The sequence below is a fragment of the Petaurus breviceps genome, unplaced genomic scaffold (genome assembly GCF_028583685.1).
Source record: "Petaurus breviceps papuanus isolate PSGF00001 unplaced genomic scaffold, PetGlider_PUasm1.0 140, whole genome shotgun sequence".
NCBI classification, from domain to species: Eukaryota; Metazoa; Chordata; class Mammalia; order Diprotodontia; family Petauridae; genus Petaurus; species Petaurus breviceps.
In genome coordinates, this window is record NW_027185698.1 from 50,757,291 (window position 1) to 50,782,822 (window position 25,532).

A 25,532-nucleotide genomic window follows, 5' to 3' on the forward strand; every position below is an offset into this window, starting at 1 on the left:
GACACATGGCTGGGGAATGGGAATGTGTATGTGTGTGTGTGTGTGGGGGGGTGCCTATGAAGTGGTCCAGCTGTTATGGGTGCCAATGTGGTTATATATTACTAGTAGTTGGTGGGAAGAGTAGAAAAGGTTTCATATAGACCAGGAATAAGTCACCTTAATCTCTCAGTACCCCCAGAAAATGATTCCCACACAGAAAAAGGCAGATGAGTTGCCAATGTGCTTCAGTGAAGAATAGCTATTCAGTGCAGTGGATAGAATATGAAAGTCAGAAAGACTCATTTTCCCAAGTTCAAATCTCGTCTCAGACACTTACTAGCTGTGTGACCCTGGGCAAGTCACTTAAGTCTGTTTGCCTCATTTTCCTCATCTGTAGAATGAGCTGGAGAAGGAAAGGGCAAACAAATCAGTGTTTTTGAAGAAAAAACGCCAGATGGGGTCACAAAGAGTTGGACGTGACTGAAAATCAGTGGAGGGAATTTCCACACTGGGAGTTTCCATACTAAATTCATGCCAAAACAAGAAGTGGGTTTGTTTGAGAAAAGACATTATGCTCTTTGAGTCAGCAATCATACTACTAGGTTTATAACCTGAGGTCAATGAGAGAAAGCTTCTGAATGTACTCAAATATCTATATCCCCATGTTTTATTCAGCAGAAAGGAGAAGGAAGCAGATTATGTAACAATCAGCCTGGGGATATCAAAACAAAATGCAGTCTGTGAATCAGATTATCATCATCAAGCTTTTCCTTCAAAGCTCAGGTAAACCCTTCCCCTTCCACCAGATCCTCTGAGCTGTAATTACGTTTCTCCCAAAATAATCTTGTGTTCATATTGTACATATTTTTATACATGTTATATGTTTTCCCTTCAAAGAATAGAAGCTCCTCAGGGTCACAGACTGCCTCATCTTTTCTTTGTATATGCAGAGTCAAGCACAGTGGCTTTGTTATGGCAGGTGCTTGATAAATTCTCATTGATTGACGGATATGAAGAATTATGAGACTGAATGGAAAGATCTGAATGAAGGCATCCTGAGTGAAGAAAGCAGAAACAGAATATGGACACCATTTACAATAATGTAAATGGAGAAGACACTAAAAGACAACAGAATTCAGGCAAATAATAGCTTCAGATGAGTGATCCTCGAAACAACTTCCCTTCTATTGATAACAAAACTGGTTACTAGTGAAATTAGTAGTAATAACTATTAGCAGATGGTTTTACTTAACTTTGACAAGGGAAAAGTATGATGCTTATTTATTAGGAAGAATTATCATTAGGAACGCTTTATTATTTAATAGGACACCAATTATTTATTGTTGGTCAAAATAAAAAGTATCAATTTGAAAAGTAACACCATAGCAAAACCTCACCTTAAGGTTCGTGAAATCTTAGCTCTAATACACCTGAGTGGTTTTTCCAACCAATCAGAAAATGGTTGCTAGGCAACCAAAACAAATCATCCACAACACTGACCGTGAAGGGCGCTGATTTGGACCAGTCATAGAAACGGGCTGCTGGGCTGGTTGGGGTCCTCTTTGTCGGTCCACCCTGCCCTCCACTCCTCTTCCTGGCTGCAACCTCTGTGGAGGGTGGCAGAGAGAGGCTACAGGGATGGAGGCAGGGAGAGCTAGAAGGTGAGGGGGCGTGATGAGGCTTCTCTTCCCTTCCCTTAGACTTGGAGGGTGATGACTCCTGCTCCCCAAACCTCTTAGAATCCACCCATTCCTTCGAGATTCATCACCCTTTACAGGAAACCTCTCTCAAGCCCCCTAACCGCTAATGCCCCCCACCTTATGACCCTTTATTTTTTTCACATCTATTTGGAATATGCTTCTATTTCAACATGTTGCCCTCCCTGACGGAATTGAAGCCTCTGGAGGACAAGACCTGTTTTGTTAGCTTCACATCTCCAGCACTGGCAGTGTCAGTATGCAGTATTTAATAAATGATGTTGATTGAGTTGATTGACTCTGTCAAGAATGAAAACTCTAGCTCTCCAGGATAACAGGTGGGGGAAGGGATGTAGAGAAAGGGAGAAAACCATAACCAGCCACTTTTGTACCTGGCACAAGTGGCCAAAAGGGGATGGGGGGGGGGGTCATCTGGGAGCTTGGGCACCAGGAGGAAGAATCGGGCCCCCTGCACACCATAAGGTAGTTTATAATGCTGAAGGGCTGCCGTGGAGGTGGACAGGAGGAAAGGAAGAAAAATGCATGTACAAGCACACCTTATTTTATTGAATTTCACTTTACGTGCTTGGTAGACATGGTGTTTTTTTTTTTTCTTTTTAATAAAAATTAAAGGTTTGTGGCAACCCCGCCTCGAACAAGTCTATAATGTGCCATTTTCCCAACAGAATGTGCCCACATCATGTCTCTGTGTCACATTTTGGTCATCTTTGCAATATTCCAAACTTTTTCATTCTTATATTTTCTGGTGATCTGTGATGTTACTCTTGTAACTGTTTTGGGGCATCTCGAATCATGCCCATATGTGATGTCGAACTTAATCTGTAAATGTTGTGTGTTCATACTGTGCCACCGAGGGCATTCCCTGACTCCCTCCCTCTCCTCAGGCCTCCCTATAGAGAAACTCAACAATATTAAAATTAGGCCAATTAATAACCTTCCAACAGCCTGTAAATGTAAAGTGAAAGGAAGAGCCAATCTATTTGGCAAACTTCATTGTTGTCTTATTTTGAGAAATTGCCACAGCCACCCCAACCTTCAGCAACCCCCACCCTGATCATCAACATCGAGGCAAGACCCTCCAGAAGCAAAAAGATGACTACTTGCTGAAGGCTCAGGTGACAGCATTTTTTTAGTAATAAAGTATTTTTAAGTTATATACATTTTGGGGACATAATACTATTGCACAATTAATAGAATACAGTGTAGTGTAAACAAAACTTTTATATGCATGAGAAAACTAGAAAATTTGTGTGACTTTCTCCATCGCCATATTCTCTTTATTGCAGTGGTCTGGAACTGAACCTGCAATATCTCCAGATATTCCTAAGTACAGCACCTACTATGTGCCAGCTATGCTCAGGGGGAGAAGGGGAGTGAAGGCAGTGGAGCCTGTGGCTGCTGCAGATGAGAAGTGAAGCAGAGCGCCCTAGGATTGAAACTGTCAGCGCCCTTTGTGTTTTATACCCAGGCAAAAAAAACTCCAGCTGCCCCACACTTCTTATGTTCTTGGGTGGGAGAGTTTCAAGGAGACGTGGTCTGTATTGTTACTATAAAGGCAATACAGGGGCAGCTAGGTGGTGCAGTGAGTAGAGCACTGGCCCTGGAGTCAGGGGGACCTGGGTTCAAATTTGGCCTCAGACATTTTACACTTACTAGCTGTGTGACCTTGGGCAAGTCACTTACCTCCAATTACCCTGCCTTCCCCCCTCCAAAAAAAAAAAAGGCAATATGGTTCCTGGTCTGTAGACCTGCTTTAAGCTTTTTACAGTTTGAATTTTGAACAGCAAGGAATGTGACTCTAAATTTACATTGTTGTTTGGGGATTTAGCTTCCTGCTGTAGTTTTTGGGGAACACAGCACCTAAGCTGCTATGTGTGGTATGCCTGTACCTAGAGCTCTCAGGACCAGACTGAAATTCAAGGAATGGTTTCCCAGCTTAGCCTGATTAACTAGCAATATGCTTTCAGATTCCAGATGAGGGAAGGAGGATAAATTTTTATTACACACAGAATAACAGACCCATTAGCCTAGTCCATCTACACTGCTCCCAAACAGGGTGCTGAATGTGGAGTCAGGAGGACCCAGTTTTGGATCCTGCCTCAAACATTGACTAGCTGTGGGACTTTGGGCAAGTCACTTAGTTTTTCTGGGTCTCAGTTTCTTCATCTGTAAAATGTAAAAAACTTGATGACTCTGAGGCCTCTTCAGACTCTCAATCTGTGACCCTATAAGCAAGTCGGAGAATAGGCCAATAAATGCTTCTCAAGGGATTAAGTACCATACAGAAGTGGAGGGTTGTTATCTAAGTCAAACAGAAAACCCACATGTTTAATATTTACCTCCCCAGTCCTGAACAGGGGAGACCTACAAATACTTTTAGCAAAAAAAGAGAATCATCTATGAACTCTACACAAAAGCATTGGTTGCAGGTGCCCTAAAACTATAGAAACAAATCAGAGCCCTTCCTCCCCATATCCCTCCTGGCTTCTCTGGATCAGAACAGTGTCTGGGGGCAGAATGGGCGGCAATCGTGATCTGGCAGTTCCTCTCCTCCCATGAGGTAGAGATTATAATGTGGATAGAGAAAAGGTGACCCAGAAACAGGTCTAATCCAAAGACACTTATTCTAGCATAGACATGGGAAATCCATGACCAACATCCATTTTTCCTTCATTTCTGGACAAATGGAAAAATAATTCTGACCCAAGAGTGGAGTATTCCCTGGATTTTATCACCTGACTTCAGAACAGGGAATAATCAGACCCTTCTGCGCATCTCTTGCTAGTAAACTCCAGCTTCCTGGTGAATAAATATCTGAAGCTGAGTTTGCATGGAATTCCTAAGCAATTCCCCTTCCTGAGGACGCGTGAATGAGTCTTCACAACAGGGGTTTATTTTATGCCCACTCCCTGTCCCCAGGTGGGCGGTTCTCTAACTTCTTGTTTGTCCTTCCTTCTTGAAGAGGACCAATGATGGTAGGAGGGTAATATCTTGACTGGCAAGTGAGGCAGGGCTGTGCAAAGTCACCAGCCTCACTCTCTCCTCCAGAGCCATCTGGGTCTGGCGGCAAGTCAGGATCACTGGAGGTGGCCCCAGGTGCAGTGGGAGACCTTGGCCTTTTGAAACTAAGTTCTTTTCCACATATCAGTTTGTCTGAGGCAACACCCATTCAGTTAGTTAAAGGCTAGGTAAGAACTGAGACAAAGGATGGCCTAGTTTGCCTTCAAAAAAGAGTCATTCTGGGAGGGATTCTCTAACATAGAAAGTGAGAAACCTACCTTGCTGAGTGGTGGGGTCCAGGCACCTTCTGGGAATGGTTAAGTATAGAACAGGGTTGGGCTCTGGTCATTCTTCCTGCCTCCAGAAGTACCAGGTCTGGACACTGGCAGCTGCCTTTGACCTGAGTCAGCATCTTATCATCTAGAATTGTTGACGGAGGAAATTCTTGTGGGTCACATGTTCTTCTTCTGACCTATCACCTGGGTTTTGAACTCAACCATTAGCCTCGAGCTTTGACCCCTTCCAACAGTGAGCTAGTTATGAATGGCCAAACATCCGTGTGTGACTGTGGCGGCAATCTCACCCCAGCCTCTGTCTGGAGGGATCTGCAGGCTCTCTGGTCCCTAGGGGAAACCTGCATCAATTTTGGTGGGGAAACTGGAGTAGGAGGGAAGAGAGAAAGTTACCTTCCATCATCATGACTGCCCACTGTACCTGGAAGTCCTGTTGATGTATTCTCTCAAAGAAAAGAGGAATAATAACTCACATTGATATTTGTGAAGCTCACAAAGCATTTTACACATATTAACTCCAGCCTTATAACTGAGATACCACATGTATCATCTTCTATTTTATAGATAAAGTAACAGTAGAAAGAAGAATTAAGAGGAATTAAGAAGTCTCTTGGTGAGGGTGAAAGAGGAGAGTGTAAAAGCATAACATCAAAAAAACTAAGATCTTGGCAACTGGTCCCAACACTTCCTGGCAAATAGAGGGAGAGGAAAGGGAAGCAGTGTCAGACTTTATAATTCTTGGCCTCAAAGATCACTGCAGGTAGTAATTGTAACCATGAAATGAAAAGATGCTGGCTCCTTGGAAGGAAAGCTATGGCAAATATGGACAGGAAACTACAAAGCAGAGACAAAGGCCCATATAGTCAAAGCTATGGTTTTTCCAGTAGATTCTGAGAATTGGGACAATCAGGAAAACTGAGTGCCACAGAATCACCTTTCCTAGATAGTGGTGCTGGAGAAAACTTCTGAGAGTCCCTTATACAGCAAGGAGATCAAATCAGTTAATGATTAAAGTTAATTCAGGCTACTCACTAGAAGCTCAAATACTGAATATTTAGATACTTAAATATATTGGTCCCATAATGAGAAGACGAGGTTCACTGGAAAAGACCTGGATTTTGGGAAAGATTAAAAGCAAAAGGAGAAGGGAATGATAGAGGATGAGATGGACAGATGGATTCATGGAAACAATGAGTATGAGCTTGGAGACTTTGAGAGATGCTGAAAGACAGAAGGGTCTGGCATACCACTGTCCATAAAGAGTTAGGCTCAATGAATGAGCAAACAAAAACAACAGAAATCAGAGAAATCAACAATAAAAATAGATAACGTTTATACAGCATTGTAAGGTTTGCAAAGTACTCCCCATAAGTTATCTCATTTGATTCTCATAATGATTCTGTGAGGTGGGTGCCATTATCATGTCATTTTACAGATGAGGAAACTGATGGGGGGAAAGGTTTTGCAGCTCACTCAGTGTCAAACAGACAGTAAAGTGTCAGAGCCAGGATATGAAACTGGCTCTCCTGCCTTGGAAGCCCAGGACACCATCTGTTATGCCACACTGTCCTCAGCCACGGGGAATCACAATGCTTGTTCCACAGAGTCACAATCTTGAATGACCAATTTTGCTTCTTAAGTGGAATTCAGAAGCCAGCTAGCAAAGCAAGCTGTAGGGGGATGTTAAGCAAGTTTGAGAAAGAACAAGGCTTCCTTCTAGAATTGCCCCTGACCTTGGATTCTCTATCATCTGCATCGTGTTGCCGTGGCTGCTGTTGCATGCCTGCCCTGGCTGGAAAACCATGCCTTCAGCAGATGTGAGGCCTCCCCCATCCATGTGCAGACCATCCTGAGTGGGATTCACTCAAAAGGCAGGCAGACAGGCCGTCCTTGTAAACTGCTGGGCTTCAGCCCTGGCTCTCCCTCCTTCCTCCCCTGGGCTCACAGCAACAAAGGGAGGTGAGAAAACGGTTAGGGTTTCCTTCTTCCTCTGGGGCCACATTCTCAGTGCTGTACAGGAACACCTCCTCACACAGTGTCTAGGGCTTTGTCAGTGAACTCCACAAACCTTTATTAAATGCTTGCTCTGTGCAAAGTGGAAGTTTTTGAGGATACAACGACAAAAGGGGATGCTTTCTGCCCTCAATGAGCTTACCATCTAATAAGGAAAATGTGACATGGATAGAAATAAGTATAAGGAAGGGATTAGACGTGTGAGCTGGCAGGCATAGGGAACAATGATGAGCAAACGCCCTCTATTGATGAAAGTTGACACTTTATCTGCAACTTAAGTCTTAATGATTTTCCTAGGGCACTGAAGTTAAGTGATGTGCCCATGGTCACAAAGCCAATATGTGTCAGAGGCAGAATATGAACCCAGCTCTCTATCCACTTACATGTCACACATCTGAAATAAGAAAGAATGTATTGAGGGAAAAGGAAACATCCTAAATGCTAGAAGAGACCTTGCTCCTAAGATAGGGCATCTGAGAAGGCTTCCTGGAGAAGACGGCCCCTAAGCTAGGCCTTGAAGTAAGAGGATTTTAACAGCAGAGCTGAGCAGAAAGTGCAATCCAGGCATGAAGCAGGGGGAGGGCAGAGACTGGGGAGCAGGTGGTACGGGGCTGGAATGTAGAATACGAGAAAGGAAGTATAGATGGTAAGGTAAGTTAAAGGCAGACCCACAGAGGGCCTTAAAATTAAATGCCAGGTGGAAGAGTTTGTATGTTATCCTACAGACTACAGGAAACTACTCAAGGTTTCTGAGAAGGAGGTTAGGGCACAGTTTCTGCAACAGTAATCTATAGCCCAGGAGAGATGGGGGATGGGCACTGAGATTTGGTAATCACCTGCCCAAATCTAGGGGAGAGAATGAGATTTTTTAAGTGAGAGAGTGTTGAGAGATGGGTGAAGATTGAATAAGGGCAGAACCTTTACAGGACGCCCACACTTGGGTGGGACCAGAGAAAGATGAGCCAGGGAAGACGGCCAGAAGATTAAGCCAGTTGGGTAGGAGTTCCTGGAATTTCTTTGGGGGGAAAAAACCCCAAATTCTCTAAATTTGTAATTAATGAATCTTTCATGGGAGTTGTGCTCCTCCTGGAAATGTCTCTAAAGCCTGCTTGGTTTAGACATGCTCTCAACCTTACAGAAAAAAGTACAAGGGGGGAATGAAGCTGATGATTCCGTGAATGCCATTCACCACAGACTTGTACAGTGCTTTTCAATTTTCCCCTCAAAACCAGAAATTCTGAATCTTTTTTTGTTTTGTGTATCTTTGGCAGTCTAGTGGAGATGACAGACTCCTTCAATAGAATATTGTTTCTAAATGCATAAAATAAAGTACATAGGGGTAAGGAACCTCCGGCCTTGAGGCCTCATGTGGCCCTGAGCCCACAGGTTCCCCACCTCTGATAAAAAAAGAAACTAATTCTATTGAAACAGTTACCCAAATAAACAAATTTAAAGTTTTCTTTAAAAAAATCAGGTATCAGGGGCGGCTAGATGGCATAGTAAATAGAGTACCGGCCCTGGAGTCAGGAGGACATGGGTTCGAATCTGGCCTCAGACACTTAACAAAAAAAATAGCCATGTGACCTTGGGCAAGTCACTTAACCCCAATTGCCCTCCCCCCCAAAAAAGCAAAAATAAAAAATAAAAAAAATCAGCTATCATATTTCTTGCTTTTCTCAATGGGTGGGGGATGGAATTTGAAACTGAAAATAAATTTTAAAAATATTTTAAAATACACATACATATAGCAAATATATTACTTATATATAATACATTATTAATATAATTGGTGTTAAGCTGTTTTCAGTTATATCTGATCCACTTGGGGTCCCCTTGGCAAAGATCCTGGAGTGGTTTGCCTTTTCCCTCTCCCGCTCATTTTATAGAGGAAGAAAGTGGGGTAAACAGGGTTAAGTGACTTGCCCAGGGTCACACAGTTAAGTGTCTGAGGCCAGATCTGGACTCACAAAGATGAATCTTCATGTCTCCAGGCTCAGCATTCTATCTGGTGTGCCGCCTAGCTATTCCTACTAATATATATATTATACATAACAAAGAACGTTTGTTATATACACATAGATATGTACATCTATGCCTTTTGTACATGTATACGTGGACACACATATCTAGAGGTACCCCAGCTTCCCAGACCTCAGGTTAAGAGCTCTTGCTCTAAATTCCCCACCAACAACACTGGCACTTTCTTCTGGGCCCAGAGCTCCCTATTCAGAGAGGGAGTGTGGTCTAGTGGTCAGCGAGCATGACGGAGCTGGAGTCAGGGTGGCATCCTGGCATCCATCCCATGTTCACAGATCTGCAGCTGGAGGTACTCAGAAACTGCCCAGGTCTGACTACTCCATTTTACAGATGAGGAAGCTGAGGTCCACGGAAGTTAGATGTGTGTCCAAAGTTTTCTAGGTAGTATCAGAGACGACATTCAAACCCAGCTCCTCTGACTACTGAGGGGTTAAAATCCTACCTCTCTTTCTCACAGCTCTGTGACCAAGAGTAAGTTACCAATCTGAGCCTCAGTTTTTAAAATGGCAGCAGGAGCTCACACACTGTTAGCCCTGTTACAAACACCATAGTAACAGGTACTCTACCCACTGGGAAAGGCCATGTGCTTGGAGTCCTGGGCCTGGTGTCAGGAAGCTCCCAGTTCTAATTACTAGCTATGTGACCCTGGGCAAGTCACTTAACCCTGTTTACTCATCTGCAAAATGAACTGGAGAAGGAAAAGGCAAATGGGTTTAATAATAGCACCTACCTAGTACCTGGAACACAGTAAGCTCTACATAAATGTTAGCTATTGTTTATTATTATCCCTGCATCTGCCCCAGGCTAGAGGGAGGCTCAAAGGACATGCATGGAAACTGCTTTGCAAACCTTGAAGTACCACAGAAATACCAGTCATTATTACTTGGCTACACTGTTTGCAATATGAAAACTTGCAAAATCTAACACCGGTCTTCCTGATAAAGTCCAAAGTCTGACTGAAATGGTGATTTTCAGGGTTTAACCAAAAGTTTCTGAAGGCAATAACAGGAAGGAAGAAGGACATCCCCTGCCGGTCCTTGGCCTTTGATGGAAGCAGCAGGGAGTCAGGGGAGCTGGACCAACCTCCTCTTCTGTCCCTGCCCCCTCCAGTGGCCTCTCCCACCTACTGCACCAGAACAAGTGAGAGGCAGGCGGGCAGGCAGGCAGCACTGCCTCCACATACTGGCCCAGTGGGGAGATGGATGGGCAGGAGAATATGGGCTCAGTGAAAGGAGCCGGGCGGGCTGAGCTTGGTCCACTCTGGAATTCTGGGGCCCTGCTTCCAACCCCAAGACAGAGGAGGGGCTAAACTCTGAAACAAAACTAGCCCATCTTTTCTTGGGAAGAGGCAGTGTCTGATCTCCTAATATCTTCTTCCACTGTATAGAAGGAAAGATTGCCCAGAAAACATTTCATTTCTTTATAAGTATTTCCTGGTTGGCACAGGCAGGCTCAAGAGTCACATTTCATAAATCATAAAGCAGCCCTTTCTTCCCCCACATTTTTAAAAAGACTCCTCTCTCTTTTCCATTTGGCAAACAGATTTGCCTTGTTTTTTTTTTTTTCTTTTTGCCAGAATTAAAGATCTCTCAATGGTTCTGTATAGGAAAATATTCACTAGGGTTTTTGGACTCAGTAAGGAAGGCCTGGGCAGCATGATGTTGAGGCAAAGATATTTTTAATTAAATAAGGTACCCAGTGTGCCTGATAAGACTTCTCATCCATTAAAAAAAACCACCCCCTGGAATCCTTCACTTTCTCAAATCACATCTCTCTACAGAGACTAGCCTGAGAGAACACATTAACTAAGATAATGGGGAGACTGAATGCATTCAGAGTAAAATTTCGCTATACCCAGAGGCCTTAGAGGGGAACAACAAAGCCAGGTAAAGGTGGTCACCTGGGATAAAGGAGAACTATCGGTTCATTGTTCTTCTAAAATATTTAGCAATAACTATCGCTTCATTCAGAATGAATTGGAAAGGCAGCTTTAATGAAAGCTCTTTTCCCACTTTCTAGTAAAAGGAGGTATGACCCAATGGGAGTAGACAAACAAGATTCAGGGATACTTGAATGAATTATGTTCCCACCAGGGAGTTCCCCAGGAGATGAGAGTTCAGGAAGGTGGTAGAGTGGAAACCCATAATGGCTTGGGGTTCAGAGGATCTGCTATTTACTATCTATGTTACTTTGAGTATGTTATTAAACCTTTCCAAGACCCAGTTTCTGCATCTGTTAAAAAGTGGGAGGGACCCTACTGGAGCCAAGACTTGAACTCCAAATCCAATGCTCTTTCCCTGGCACTAGGATGTTATACCCATGCTTGCTAGGGAGGTGCTGAATCTAAGTAACACATTATGGGGGTCAGAGGCACAGGGTAGCATTCAGAGTGGAGAGTAGTCAATTTATGTTAATGGAAAGGATCTATAAATTAATAACTTGAAATTGGATTAGAATCAAAGGCTAATTGGATTTGACTGGATATGATAAAGAGCTCATTCAGTTCTGGAGGCCATCCATCCATCCATCCATCCGTCCGTCCGTCCGTCCTTTATCTTGAAGGGAAGGTTTGCTCCTTTCCTTGGAATAAAGAGTACCATACCAGCTAGCAGATCTCATACCCCTTTCAGGGGGTCAGTGAGGTAAAAACTATTTTCATATCAATACTAAGACCCAATTTCCCTATTAAAATACTCCTCCCTTTTCCAACTACTTATCTGTGTGAGGCTGAATTATCTTCCTACACTTTAACCAAAATAGCATATTGTAAGAGATTGAATGTGGAAGAACAGGTAAGAATCCAACTACCTTCTATTAAGCCAGACATTAAAGAGATTTGCAAAAATGAGTAAAATGGTGTGACTCCTCACTATTTAAGAAAAACAATATATAGTTTAAAAATAAAAAATGATACTTATGTTAATGAATAATGGGCTTATTACTATTTAAAATCTATTAATATGTACTTTAAAATTTTATCATTTTTCATTTCTCATATGGTAGACATTGACAAATATATGCAACATAAACAAAAGCTCTCTGGGCTCCTCAATAATTTAAGAGAAAAAAATTTGAGAACCACTGCTATAGGCAGATCAGATAGGGAAGGGAAAAATACAGAAGATTTGGATCCAGTCTAAAGCCTGGTGAGAGTTATGAGAGGCTTAGAAGAAAATTGTCCATGGGGAGAGGGTTAGATAAGGAGAGAGGGAGACTAGAAAATTAAAAGGAAAAAAAAACCTCAAACCACAGGTTATGTGGGAATCAACGTTGAGCTTGGATGATTTTTTTCATGTTCAATACATCTCCCATATTTTCCCCCAATTTTCCCCACAAAGCAATTAGCAATTCTCCAGCTGAGTGGCATGCCTGTTCTCTTGTCACACAGTTGCCAACACGGATTTTCATGCCCACCAGACGGAGCAGCTCCCATGACGGTTGTATCAAAGCTACTCACCAGATTTCCCTGAAGCCACTCGGTTATGTAGGTTGCAGTGGATTCTGGGATCTGACCCCGGAGGGTTTCTCTTTCCTGATGATCCCCCAGCATCTCCAGTGACAGCTTCAGGTCCTCTACAAGATGAAGCACTGGGAACACGTTCATGTACGGAGATTGGGATGGCAGCCCAACATCATAGGCACCATTGCTGTGTTCGGCGGCTGATTTGGTGCCTGGAGAAGAGGAGGGAGTGCAGGTTAGCCCTACTGATCTGGAAGTCTGCAGCCTGAACATGGACACAAATGTTTGCTTAGAAATGAGATCACCAGTGTCAAATATGACTACTAATTCCCAGACAGGATTGTGTAAAGTTGGTTTTTTTTTTTCCTAAACCTTCATTAAAAGGAATCATTTCCTAAGAAATGTTTGAGACTAAGGTAGACCTAGGACCCTTGGGAGGATGGGACCATGCCTGGCCCTTACAGTCCTCATCCAGGGAGGCAACATCTGAGGCCAGCTGTCCCTACTAACTGTCAACCAACTGCCCTCCCCAGAACCAGTAAGCTGGCCTAGCTGAAGCAGCGAGCAATCCGCAGAGGGGTGAGGGGACTGTCAGTCAGTCAGGGAAGGGACTGGAGGCAGCATCTGCCAGGCAAGGCAAGTCACCACTGACTACCATTTTTCCTCAAACTCTTATCTGGACAGCCCAGGACTCTGATCCTAAGAGCCTTGGGAATGATGGTGCTTCCACAGTCCACTGCCCTCAGCCACCATCCTGGGAAACAAACCCTATGGAGATGCAGCAGTTTCTGCAGGTGCTCTGGCCAGAGCTATTGCAAACCCAGAGGAAAAAAAGTTCCTGCCACCAAAGTCCTGGCAATGTCAAATCATTCACCCTGATAAATGAGCACGAGAAGAATAAACATTTATAAAGCCCCTACTATGTCTCAGGCTAGGTACTTTACAATTACCATCTCCTTCCATCCACACAAGGACCCTGGGAGGCAGGTGCTGTTACTACTCCCATTTCACAAATGAGGAAACTGAGGTGAACAGAGGTTGACTTTCCCAGGGTCACAGAGCTAGTAAGTGTCTGAAGCTGGATTTGAACTCAGGTCTTCCTGACTACAAGCCCAACGCTATCCATTGGTCACTTAGCTGCTGACCCCATAGGGAAGTGATATACTTTTTTTTCAGTGGAAATGACATTAACACCCATGCTTTACCATGGGCTTTGCCTGAGGACCATGGACCTTTCCACCTGACTGGCAGTTGAAACCTTTCATATGTTGTCTCATTAGAATGTGTCTTTGTGTCTGGTGGGCAGCCCAATGCTTTGCACATAGTAAGTGTTTAATAAATGCTTGATTCATTCATTCATTCATTCATTCATTCATTCATTCATTCATTCATTCAAAGACACAAGTCCTCAATCAGTCCCTAGGGATCACTACTTATTTAAAAAATTTCCCCCCATTTTGATGTTAAAAAACAACTGGTTGTCAGTCAAAAAATATTTATTTATTTTGCTTTTTTGGAGGGCAACTGGGGTTAAGTGACTTGCCCAAAGTCACACGGCTAGTAAAGGTGTCAAGTGTCTGAGGCTGGATTTGAACTCAGGTCCTCCTGCACCACCTAGCCACCCCTAAATATTTATTAAGAGCCTACTATGTACCAAGGGCTGTGCTCATCACTGGAAAAAGAAGCAAGACAGTCTTTGCTCTCAAGAAGCACAAGTCCCTAATGGGAAGGCAACATGCAAACAATTTTGTACAAATGCTCCAAATGGGAGCACAGAGAACAGAAGAAGATTTCAAAGTCTCCCTTGCTGGATCTTCCCTAGATCCCAACCTCTGACTGAAGGTGTCCCTCGGGGCTCTGTCCTGGGCCCTCTTTTCTCCCTCTATACTTACTGAGCTCATCAGTTCCCATGGATTGATTCACCATTTTTATGCTGGTGATTCTAAAATCTACCTTTCCTGCCCCAATCTCTCTGCTGACCCCCAGTCCAGTATCTGCCTTTTAGACATCTCAAACTGGATGTCTAGTAAGGACAGAACTGAACTCTTATCTTTCCTCCTAAACCTTCCCTCTCTCCTAGGTTCCCTATCACCATAAAGAAAAACACCGTTGTCCTCCTAAGTCCAGGGGTGGGGAACCTGCTGTAGCCTTCTAGGTCTTTGGGTTTGGCCTTCTGAATGAGTTTTACAGAACAAATCCTTTTATTATGAGGGGATTTGTGCTGTGAAGTTTGGAAGGGTGGCACTTGAGGGCCTAGAAGGCCATGTGTGGCTGCGGGTTCCCCACTCCTGTCCTAGTCCTTCAGGCTCCCATCAGGGCGTCCTCACTCTCTCTCATCCCTGACCCCCAACATCCAATCGATTGCCAGGGTCTGCTGATTTCACCTTTCCAACATCTTTCAAATACTCCCCCTTCTCTCCTCCTGCAATGACCCGGCCGGTGGTGGGTCTGTTTGTCTCAAGTCTCTCCCCATCCTCCATTCGGCCACCAAAGTGATTTTCTTAAAGTGTAGATCTGATCGGATCACCCTCCTACCCAATAACGGATCCCTGTTGCCTCCTGGAGCAAATACAAAATGCTGTGTGTAGTATTCAAAGCCCTTCATAGCCTTTCTAGTCTTACATCTATACCCGTTCTCTGATCCAGGAATAATGGCCTCCGGCCAATTCCACAAACAAGACACTCCATCTCTGGGCTCTTGCTATTTTCTCTGGTTGTTCTCCCACGCCTGGAACGCTCTCCCTCTTCTGGTCTGACTACTGACCTCCCTAGCTTCCTCTAAGTCCCAACTAAAAATCCCACCTTCCACAGGAAGCCTCCTAGCCCCTCCTAACTCCAGTGCTTTCCCTCTTTCAGTCATTTCCTATTTATCCTATTTAAAGTTTGCTTTGTATGTATTAGACCATAAGCTTCTCGAGGACAGGGGCTGTCTTTTGCCTCTTTTTGTATTACTAGCACTTAGTCATGCCCAATTTTTTCTGACCCTACTTGGGGATTTTCTTGGCAGGTAGTGGAGAGGCTGACCATTTCCTTCTCCAGCTCATTTTACTGATGAGCAACTGAGGCAAACAGGGTTAAGTGACTTGCCCAAGTGTCCGAGGTTCGATTTGAACTCAGAACAGAACCTTCCTGAGTCCAGACTTAGCACTCTGTCCACTGCTCCACCTACTTGCCCAGTAGGTGCTTAATAAATATTAACTGAATGAGACTGAACCTGCATTATCTACGGCATACTTTTATTTTTAAGTATATCCTATGCAGAGTGAAGTAAGTAGAACAACTTATGTGATAACACTGCAAAATACCAGCTCTGAAAGATTTAAGAGCTCTGATCTGTGTAAACACCAAGGATAATTTCAGAGGACCTACCAAGAAGAACGCTATCCACTTCCTGCCAGATGGGTTTGGGGCCACATATATACAGAAGAAGACACATTTTTGGATGTGGCCAACGTGAGAACTTTGTGCTTGACTACATAAATGTGGGAGCCCAATTTTTTCTAACCCTCCTTTTTAGTTTCTCTAGTAATATTAAGGAATATTTCTCCAACCTAAAACCCTTCTCCAAAGTTAAGGCCTTTCTTTTTAGAAAGGAATTAAGTGGGATAAGCAAATCTAGTCTAGTCTAGATAGGATCCCACCCATCTGAAGTATTCTCTTTTTTATTCAAGGTTAAGATACTGATCCCAGGATAAAACCCTTTTCAGTCTTAGAGAGTGGTTCAGGAAGGAACTGAGTACGGAGAATAGTAATTATTCTCAAACGTAACCTCAAACTGTATTATAATCTTTATATATTATATATATATCCCAAACCTTTTCCTTATTCAAGATTCTTATGCTATTTCAAATAGTCGGGGTAGAAAGACATATTACAGGGCATAGGGGTATATCACATTTTGGATATTTCTCTTTAAACTAGATATAGATTAAAGTTCAATTCAATTAATTTTTTTCTGGCAGAATTCAGCCTAAAAATGTACAATACAGTATTAATATTTTACCCCAATATTTATTTCAAGGGTTTTGTTTTTCCTTTTTCGGGGGAAAAGGAGGAAGGAGAAGGTAGGAGAGAAAATAAATGTTGATTAATTTTTTAGAAATAATTTAAAGATTTATTATATCATATATTAATATGTACTTTTCAAATCTCTCCTTTTCTATGATTCCTTCTGAACCTCTTCTGGCTCTTTTCTGTGAATTTATAAAAAATGCTTCAATGATTTTTTTCTTTCCATCTTTTTTGATAACGCTACCTCTAGCCTTTCCTTTTAATTTCCCCTTCTAAGTTCCCCTATAAAACCTTTGTAACAAACATGCAGTCATGCAAAACAAATCCCCACATTGCCTGTATCCCAAATGGTGCAAGAGGCGGGGTAGCATGCTTCATCCTCTTTTAGACCCCTGGAATCTGATCCGAACTTTTTTAGTGAAATGTTGGTAACTAAATTTCAGTGGTATATCAGTAGAAAAATCTATCCTATCAATATCCTAGACACGTCCAAGAAAAATACACAAGAGAATCGGAAAAAGCCATAGTTCTTGATGGTCTCTGTCAAGCACAAGAAGATAGGACAAAATTACTGAAAGAGTATGGGACACTTGGTTAATAAAAACCTTATCTGATTGAAATAAATTCATCTCAATTTCATTATATTTCTATAGTCATGAGTGGAAAAATCTAGGGTTTATTTCCTTTTGTATTGGATAATGGTGGCACAAGAAGGTTACTGGAAGCGAAGGGCTACAGGGGCTGAAAAAGGTTGGGGACGCTTTACTTGGGAGAATATACCTACAGCAAGCTGGTGCTGGTTCAGTCCTGTCCAACTCTTCATGACCCCATTTGGTGCTTTCTTGGCAGAGATTCTGAACAGTTTGCCCTTTCCTTCTCCAGCTCATCTTATAGATGAGGAAACTGAGGCAAACAGGGTTAAGCGAATTTGCCCAGGGTCACACAGCTATTAAATATCTGAGGCAAATTTGAACTCAGGTTTTCTTGACTCCAGGCTCAGAGCTGTATGGTCCTGTATCCACTGTGCTACCTAGCAGCCCAGCTATAAGCACAGGATCTCTAGAAAGGGTGCCAGGACTAGCATGAACTTCCCAAATGGAACAAATAAATACCCAATGGATGAAGCACCTAATTTAGCAAAGTGATTGGGGATCAAAAGTAGTAGTAGAAAGCCCAGGAGGTGTGATGAGAAGGAACTTTAGAAAATAGCTGAAAAAATGGGATTTCAAAGTCCTCTTGAACAATTCCATTCAAGAAGTGGCAGACCTAGGAAGATGAGTTCCTTCATGGAGACCTAAGTGCCAGGACCTCACCTGAGGTGTCAGTATTAGGGATAAAGCTGGTATGTCAATATTACTAGAAGGCCAGTGCATTTCAGAAAGTAGACATTCATTTTAACAAGCATTTACTGTTGAATTAAATGGAAGAACAGAATGAGAAATTATAGATAATGTGGCTGTCTGAAGATCAGTTCATTAGCACATTAAAAAAAAAAAATCTGACAATACCTGGAATATTACTCATCCTTGGTCCTTTGTGATGGTTGTTGCCCATACCAGAAACAATCTCTCTCTCTTCACCAGGGTTTTCAGTCTGCCTGGGCTTGCTTCAAAATTCAACTCAAATCCCACCTACAGGAGGAGGCCTTCACAGGTCCTCCCCACCCACCCTTATTGTCTTTTATTTACACAGTTGTAATGCCAAGCAAAGGCAACTTCCCAAGGTTCAAAATACCAGCATAGCTGCTCTCCATTTTATTCAGTGACAAATTAAGAACAGAGAAAATCAAAATACAGCATAATTCAAAATACAGCATTCACCAAGTTCTATCAATCAAGTACTATCAATTCAATCAAGTACTACTCTACCCCAGGACACAACATTCATTTAATCAATCACAAAGCCCCTGTTCTAAATACTACTCCACCCCTAGGCAGTACATTCATTTAGTCCATCACAAAGCCCCAGTTCTCAAATGGAGATTAGTTTCCAATCATAAGTACATTCATTTGTTCAATCACAGAGCACAAAAAAGTCAAAAGTTTCCCACCCTTGGATTACAACTGAATAGGCCATCTACCCCAGAGTTACAACAAGCTTAAGCACATCATTTAATACCCAAAGAGATCTTTTCTTAATCTTGACCTGAGGCAAGTTCTCAGCAATCTTTGTTCCTGGGGAGACAAAGCTTAGCAAGTCCACAAGATACATTGCCAGTGTCCTCATTAATTCATTCTCTATCTGCAGAACAGTCCTAGGGCCCCTGAAAACATTCGCAAAACCCTCTCCCAGGATTTCTGTAAACATACAACAAGAAAATCCTTCTTCAGGGCTTCTGAACCAACAGCAAGGCTCCAGAACCTCTGCAACAACAGGATTGTCTTTCACCAGTGGACAAATCTGGCAAAACACCATCAAAACAGACAAAGTACCAGCATTAACAGCCATGTCTCCTCAGTCCTTGGCAGCTCTGGGTGGCAGCTCTCAAAAGTCCTGGGCAATTCAAACTGGTCCTCAGCAATCCCCTCCATCTCTGCCTCCAAAAAATTCTTCTGCCTCCCCCTTTGCTAGTGTCTCTCTAAATTTATGTAACCAGCTCCTCCCAGTTCAGCACTCTCTTTTCACATTAACAAGTCCATCCCACAAGTGGGATTCACAAGCCCTGGGTTTTAACACAATCAATCTGAAAACCAAGCCAATACAGGGGGATCTTGAAATTCCATTACTATTACAACAGTAATGTTGGGATGTGCATTTGCATGTTATCTTCCTCATTACAAAGTGAGCTCCCCAGGTTAGAGATATAGTTTTTGCCTCCCTTGGTATCCCCACCAACAAGTATCCCTCTAATAGGTGCTTTTTGACTCAATGGCCTAACTAACTCTGCAAGTAACACGAGAAGGTCCTTCTCATTTCTCTTCGTTGGGGCCAGGCTTGGTCATTATAATTTTATAATATTCAATTTCAGTAGTTCTGTTGTTTTTCTTTCTTTCCATTTATACTGTTGTAGTCATTAAAGTTCAAATCTGGCCTCAGTTACTTACTAGCAGGGTGGCCCTGGACAAGTCACTTAACCCTGTGTGCCTCACTTCCTTATCTATAAAATGAGCTGGAGAAAAAAATGACAAACCACTCCAGTATCTTTGCCTAGAAAACCCCAAATAGGGTCCTAAAGAGTCACACACAACTGAAAAAAAGACTGAAAAACATATAGCTCTCTTATGCTTCTCAATATTCATTATATCCACCATTTCTTACATCACAATAACACTGTCACATTCAGATATCACAACTTATTTAGGTAATTAACAAAAAATGATTTAATTAATTGATGGGCATCTACTGTGTTCCCAGTTTTCTGCTACTACAAAAAGTGCTGCTATAACCATTCTGTTATATATTGGGTCTTTATCATTTATCTCTCTCTAACAAAGGGCAGTGATATTTTAGTTACTAACATCACATGATTCCAAATTGCTTTTCAGCATGGTTGGACCAAGTCACAGTTTCCCCAACAAGCACATTAGTGAGGTCACCTTTTCACAACCTCTCCAATGACTCTTTCTATAATTGGTCATTTTGTCAATTAGCTGGCTGTAACATGCAACCTCGGAGTTGTCCTCACATGCAATTCTCTTATTATTAGTGATGCAAGGCATTCTTTCATATGATTATTGAGTTTGCATTTTTTCTTTTGACATCTATCTGGCCATATCTTTTGACCACTTGTATTTTAGGGAATGAAGACAGAGTATTTAAAAAAATGAAACCATGATTCTTTATTACAAGTGCAGCTGACTTTTCCTTGTAAGTATATAATACCTTTGTTAATTACCTTTCAAAGCTGTCCTGCTGATCTGTGTTTCCTTCTGGTCTTTTGTTCTCTCCCGGGCATTTAAAAATGCTTTTCCCTTTTTTTTGGCCGGGGAGGAGGGAGTGCAACTCTGTCTCTATGTGCTCCCCTCCCAACCAAAACTATTTTAACAAATATACACATTCATGCAAAATAAATTCCCCCTACTGCTAAGTTAAAACATGTGTGTTTCATTCTGGATCTTCAGTTCTGAAGAACTGGGACTGGTCATTGCACTGAACACATTTCTTAAGTCTTTCAAAGTTGTTTTTTATGACCGTGTTGTGGTTGTGTAAACTGTTCTCTGATTTTGAGTCAGACATTTTCAAGTCAATTGACTATTGACCAGATTCCTCCCTATGCTTTCATTTATAGAGACCAGAAACTGGACTTTCTTCTCACTCCCTTTTGCATCTGCTGCTCTGCCTGGTTCCAGCTCCTTGGAGGAAGATATTCCCCACACTGGGTATCCCCTCATGTTCCCCTTCCTCCTTTCTGGCCTGCTTTTGTGGGGCTCTCTCTCTTTAGATTGTAAGCTTCTTGAGAGCTGGGGCGCTTTTAAAAAAAAAATCAGCTTTACCCCAGTGCTTATCACAGTGCCTGGATATTCTAGGCACTTAGTAAATGTTTTGGATTGGATTAGATGAAATTGTACCCAATATAAAAGGGAGCAGGCTTACTTCTACAGTAGGAAACCTGACCTTTTCAAATGCTGTTATTCCCAATGTGATAGGATAGCATGCCTTGAAACAAAAATACAGAATCTAGGGAAAGCTGACCTGCAGACTGTGGTCTTTTGATCTGGATTTTTTCAGAACCAACCTCAATAAAGGCTTTGCATAGGTGTGAACTAGAGTCAATCTCTGCTGAATAGATTTTTTTTTTCTTAAGGGAGACCAGAGACAGCTAGCCTGGTTCCTGACTGACTCCATCCCTGGGATAAATAGGAAATAATTAAAAGAGGGGAAGAAGCATTAAGGTTTTCTGTAGAAGATAGGATTTAGTTGGGAATTAAAGAAAGCCAGGGAGGTCAGTAGTCAGAGGGTGCTTGGTAGTTAAAGAAAATGCCTTGGGGCAGCTAGGTGGCCCAGTGAATAGAACACCAGCCCTGGAGTCAGGAGGACCTGACTTCAAATCTGGCCTCAGACACTTAACACTTACTAGCTGTGTGACCTTGGGCAAGTCACTTAACTCCAAATTGCCCTGCCTTCCCCCCTCCAAAAAAGCAAAAAAATAAATATTAAAAAAAGAAAAGAAAATGCCTTAAGTCCTTGGGTCTTCGCTGTGACATTTCTGAATGTGTCAGGTGTTAACCAAGCTGACTTCTCTTCAAAAACTAGGCTTTCTAGCTTCTGTGTCTTACTCAATTTCTGACTTTCCCACCTGTCCACCATTGGCTCACAAGATGATGACACTATCCCATCCACTTGGCCTGTTCCTTCACAGATTCCAGGGCCTTCATAACAACTGCCAAAACTTTACCTTATTCTCTCACATTTGAAATATGGAATCGGACAAACCATTTGACAGCAGAAGTAATCCTGTGTCTGTTTTAACACTGGGCTTAGTGACCTTTCTTTGCGGAAAAGCCAAAGCACACAGATACCGTCAATATTTGTCCTGAAACAGTTTGTTAAAAATGCATGCCCTTTATACCCTGAGGATATAAAGGCGTAAGGAAATTCACAGTTTTCCTTATGGAGATGTGAAATGGAGAGGACAGGGGGATGTCGCCACAGAATGGACAGACTGGAAGAGTTTTTATTATGACAAAGGCCTTGGAAAATGTCGATGCCTAAGCACCAGGTGGGCCTGGGCCTGACCTGTGCACATCCAAAGGCATAACTCCAGTGTAGCTTGCAAAACTAATCTATGTGAAAGAGCAAGTACCTCACGCTGCTTCTCTTCTGGGGATGGGCCAGGAAGGCCAGATAAAATGGCACTTTTAAGATAATCCTGGTTAGTTTAGTTGGACCATCTTCCCCACTCTCTGGGAGGTGAAAGAGGAGAATATGTTGGGAAATGAAGGCAACATAAAAACAAAGTATATCCATTAAGTACTAATATTCTAGATTCCTTTTTTTCCCCCTAAGTAATGATGGATGGCTTATTCTCCACCCCTTTCCAATTTTATTTCAAAGTACTAAATACTAAATAATTGTCATAATTACATTCTTCTGACGTTGACACTGTGTTCTCCCTAGACTGAGGAAGATCATGCTCTTGGGAGGAGAGCCTGGTTCTCCAGGCTAGTCCAGAACAACTTAGACTACACCCTGGGCAGGCCCCCAGTGATGAGACTTCACAAAAATCACCCATCAGAAAAGAACAGATTTGGAAGGGCCCTCAGTCCACCTAGTCCAACTGACCCCTGAAGCAGGACATTCTAACTAAACAGGTGATGAGAAGAGCCCTCTGGTATTAGGGACTTCCCTGGAATGAGAATATAATAGTTTCAGAGAAGAAACTGATGTAAGCTTCCAAGAGGGTAAATCCCAGGGCGGGGTAGGGATTGCGGCATGCTTGCCTTTTTTGTCCCCCCATTTGCTTAAGAGCAAGGAAAGTGGAACTGAGGGGCAGGATTTTGCTTTGATGGCTTTAAAACAAGGGTTCTAAAAGCCCACATCTAGGAGAGTATGAAGAGTGCCAAGCTAATTTAGAGGTAGCAGCCCAGACTCAGCCAGAAACCAAGAGGCTGGACTTGTGGGGTTTGGGGTCTTTGGAAAGCCCCTGGGGACTTGGAAAAGCAGACGCTTGAAAGCCTGGGTGTTTCCTATATCAGATTATATATAGCTAAATGGCAGGGATCAGGTTGCTAAGCAGCTCAGTGGACAGACAGCTGGACCTAAAGTCAGGAAGACTCATTTAACTGAATTCAAATCTGACCTTAAATACTTATAGGCTGTGTGACCCTGTGCAAGTCATTTAACCCTGTCTGCCTTGCTTCCTCATCTGTAAAATGAACTAGAGAAGGAAATGGCAAACCACTCCAGCATCTTTGCCAAGAAAACCCCCAATCCTTGCATGGAGAGTCAGACAAGACTGAAAAACTGCTTAACGACAAGGACAACAGGGATCAGGAGATCATGGACAAAAATGGTATGGGATAAAAAGACACAGTGGAAAGATCACTGATTGTGAAGGCAAAAGACCTGGATTCAAATTCTGCCTCTGAGGCTTACTATTTGTGTGACCTTAGGAAAGTCACTGCAATTCCCTAGGTCATGTTTCTTATAGGCAAAGCAGAGAGGGTTGGACAGGCCTTAGGGGCCAGTTTCAGCTCCAGATGTACAATCTTAAGATAAAGTGCTTAAGATAAAGAGTTTTAAGGAGTAGCTAGGGAGGGAATACCTATAGTGATAAGATCAGGGATCCATTCAATTATATTTACACTGAAAAACTCCGGACAGTCTTTGTCTTAGGTCACAACCAAATGGTTTCCCAGTCAAAAGTGAGGATAAAGAAAGCTTAAGGTTCCCCTTCTTTTTTGGAAGGAGAGGGAATAGAAACAGAGCTCTGGGAAAAGCTCATGGCAATGACTATAACTTTGATAATCCACATCTCCCCAGTTCTTTGCACACCTCTTATATAGTCCTAGCAAAAAAAATTCTCTGTAAAGGTGAGGTAGGCAGGGGGTCCCTTGACTTTGTTAATCATGATGTATTTGGGAATGATTTCAAGTAACCCATTAGCTGTGGAGGCAAAGAATAATTAATATATATATATCTGTTATTATACTTCCAATATAATTTATGTATTAATTTGAGCATGATTAATTTGGGGCTTGCTTATGCACAATTCCATCTTCAAGAAAAAGTAAGCATGCATAGAAAAATGCACAATAGCTCACAAACTGCAACCCTTCTGATATTCTTTTCCACAAGCAAACTTCAGAGTTCTTTCAAGGTAAAGTACCATATTATGGTATAATTCAGGGTGCAGTAGGAGCTATAGGCAGAGGAGGGCTGGGCCCACCTGCCCACTTTCCCACCTTCTATTAAGGCCAAGGCTCCCAGCCCTGGAGTTGCTGTCCACCAAGGCTCCTCATCTTGCCAATAGTTACTGGACTTTGCCAGTCCCAGCCCTTGGCAAAGATGGGGATGGAGAATAGGGTGAGGCTCACAGGCCTAGTAACAGCCTAACACCAAGGATACCTCCACTATATTGTAGTGTTTATGTGGGGTATATGGAATATTCAGGAGGACTGGCACCTGTAGTGGAGAGGGTTTGCTCAGTCCCTTTCAGGGCTGTTCATTCACCTTTCAGGTCCAGCTGATTCATCTAACTCTCCCCCGTGTCTCCAAGAAGCTGCTGCATGTGCAGTGGTTACACCCCAGTAAACCATCTCGGAAGATGGACTAAACCAGGTTAAAGGCATCAGAGAGGCCCAAACCCGTCAGTGTAGTAGGGGGAATGGCTACTTCAAACATGTGAGGACTTTCCCCAGTGGGATAGGTAGATGAGAACAATCTATTACAATGGCCACGAAGGTGGTTGAAGCAGACGTGGAGTGCTTAGAGCTTGGTCAGACATGGAAGAAGCCAAGGTCATCCACTGCATCCTGGGCCATGGCGGATCATCCTGACTTTTCTCCTGACACTAGACTTCAATGACTCAGTTGAAGACTTTGTGCAAGTCTGCCTTACTTCAATACAACTCATGCACAAGTCAAGACACTGGTCTTCTTCAAAATGAAGACAAATAACAACAGTGTTTATGTATTTCTGAACCATTTAACATACATAAAAAAACCATGTGACTATTTGAAAAATTAGGTTTCTATCTTTTTTCTAACATCATTGATAGTTTTTAACTGTTGTGCCCCTAACCTCATTTTCTCCATCAGCCCTGTGGTTTTTATTTTTTTGATTTGGCATAGTGAAGTACTTTCTGACACATGTCATGTTATGGCAGAACTGACTGTATATGGCACTGGGAGAGGGAGCTAAGTGGTTCAGTGGATGGTTTGGGGCTTGCAGTCAAGAAGACTGCGTTCAAATTTTGCCTTAGATATTAGCTGGGCAAATGGTTGGGCAAGGGTCACTTTACAGATAAAGACAGAGTCTCAGAGAGTTTCATGGTGGTTTTGCCCACACTCTAGTCAGTTTTAAGGGTCAAAGGCAGATTCTGAACCCATGTGTTTATGACTTTGTGTGAAGTTCTCTGTG

At 42.6% G+C, this 25,532-nt stretch overlaps 1 protein-coding gene across 7 annotated transcripts in view; it reads right to left on the reverse strand.

The window, feature by feature from the left end:
* PPFIBP2 (PPFIA binding protein 2) overlaps nucleotides 1–25,532 on the reverse strand; it is a 196,053-nt gene that overhangs the window by 101,588 nt on the left and 68,933 nt on the right. For all 7 annotated transcript variants that reach the window (XM_069072813.1, XM_069072803.1, XM_069072793.1 and 4 more), the window contains exon 3: nucleotides 12,498–12,712. In XM_069072813.1, the coding sequence (XP_068928914.1) occupies nucleotides 12,498–12,712 (215 nt within the window). The remainder of the gene's footprint in view (nucleotides 1–12,497; nucleotides 12,713–25,532) is intronic.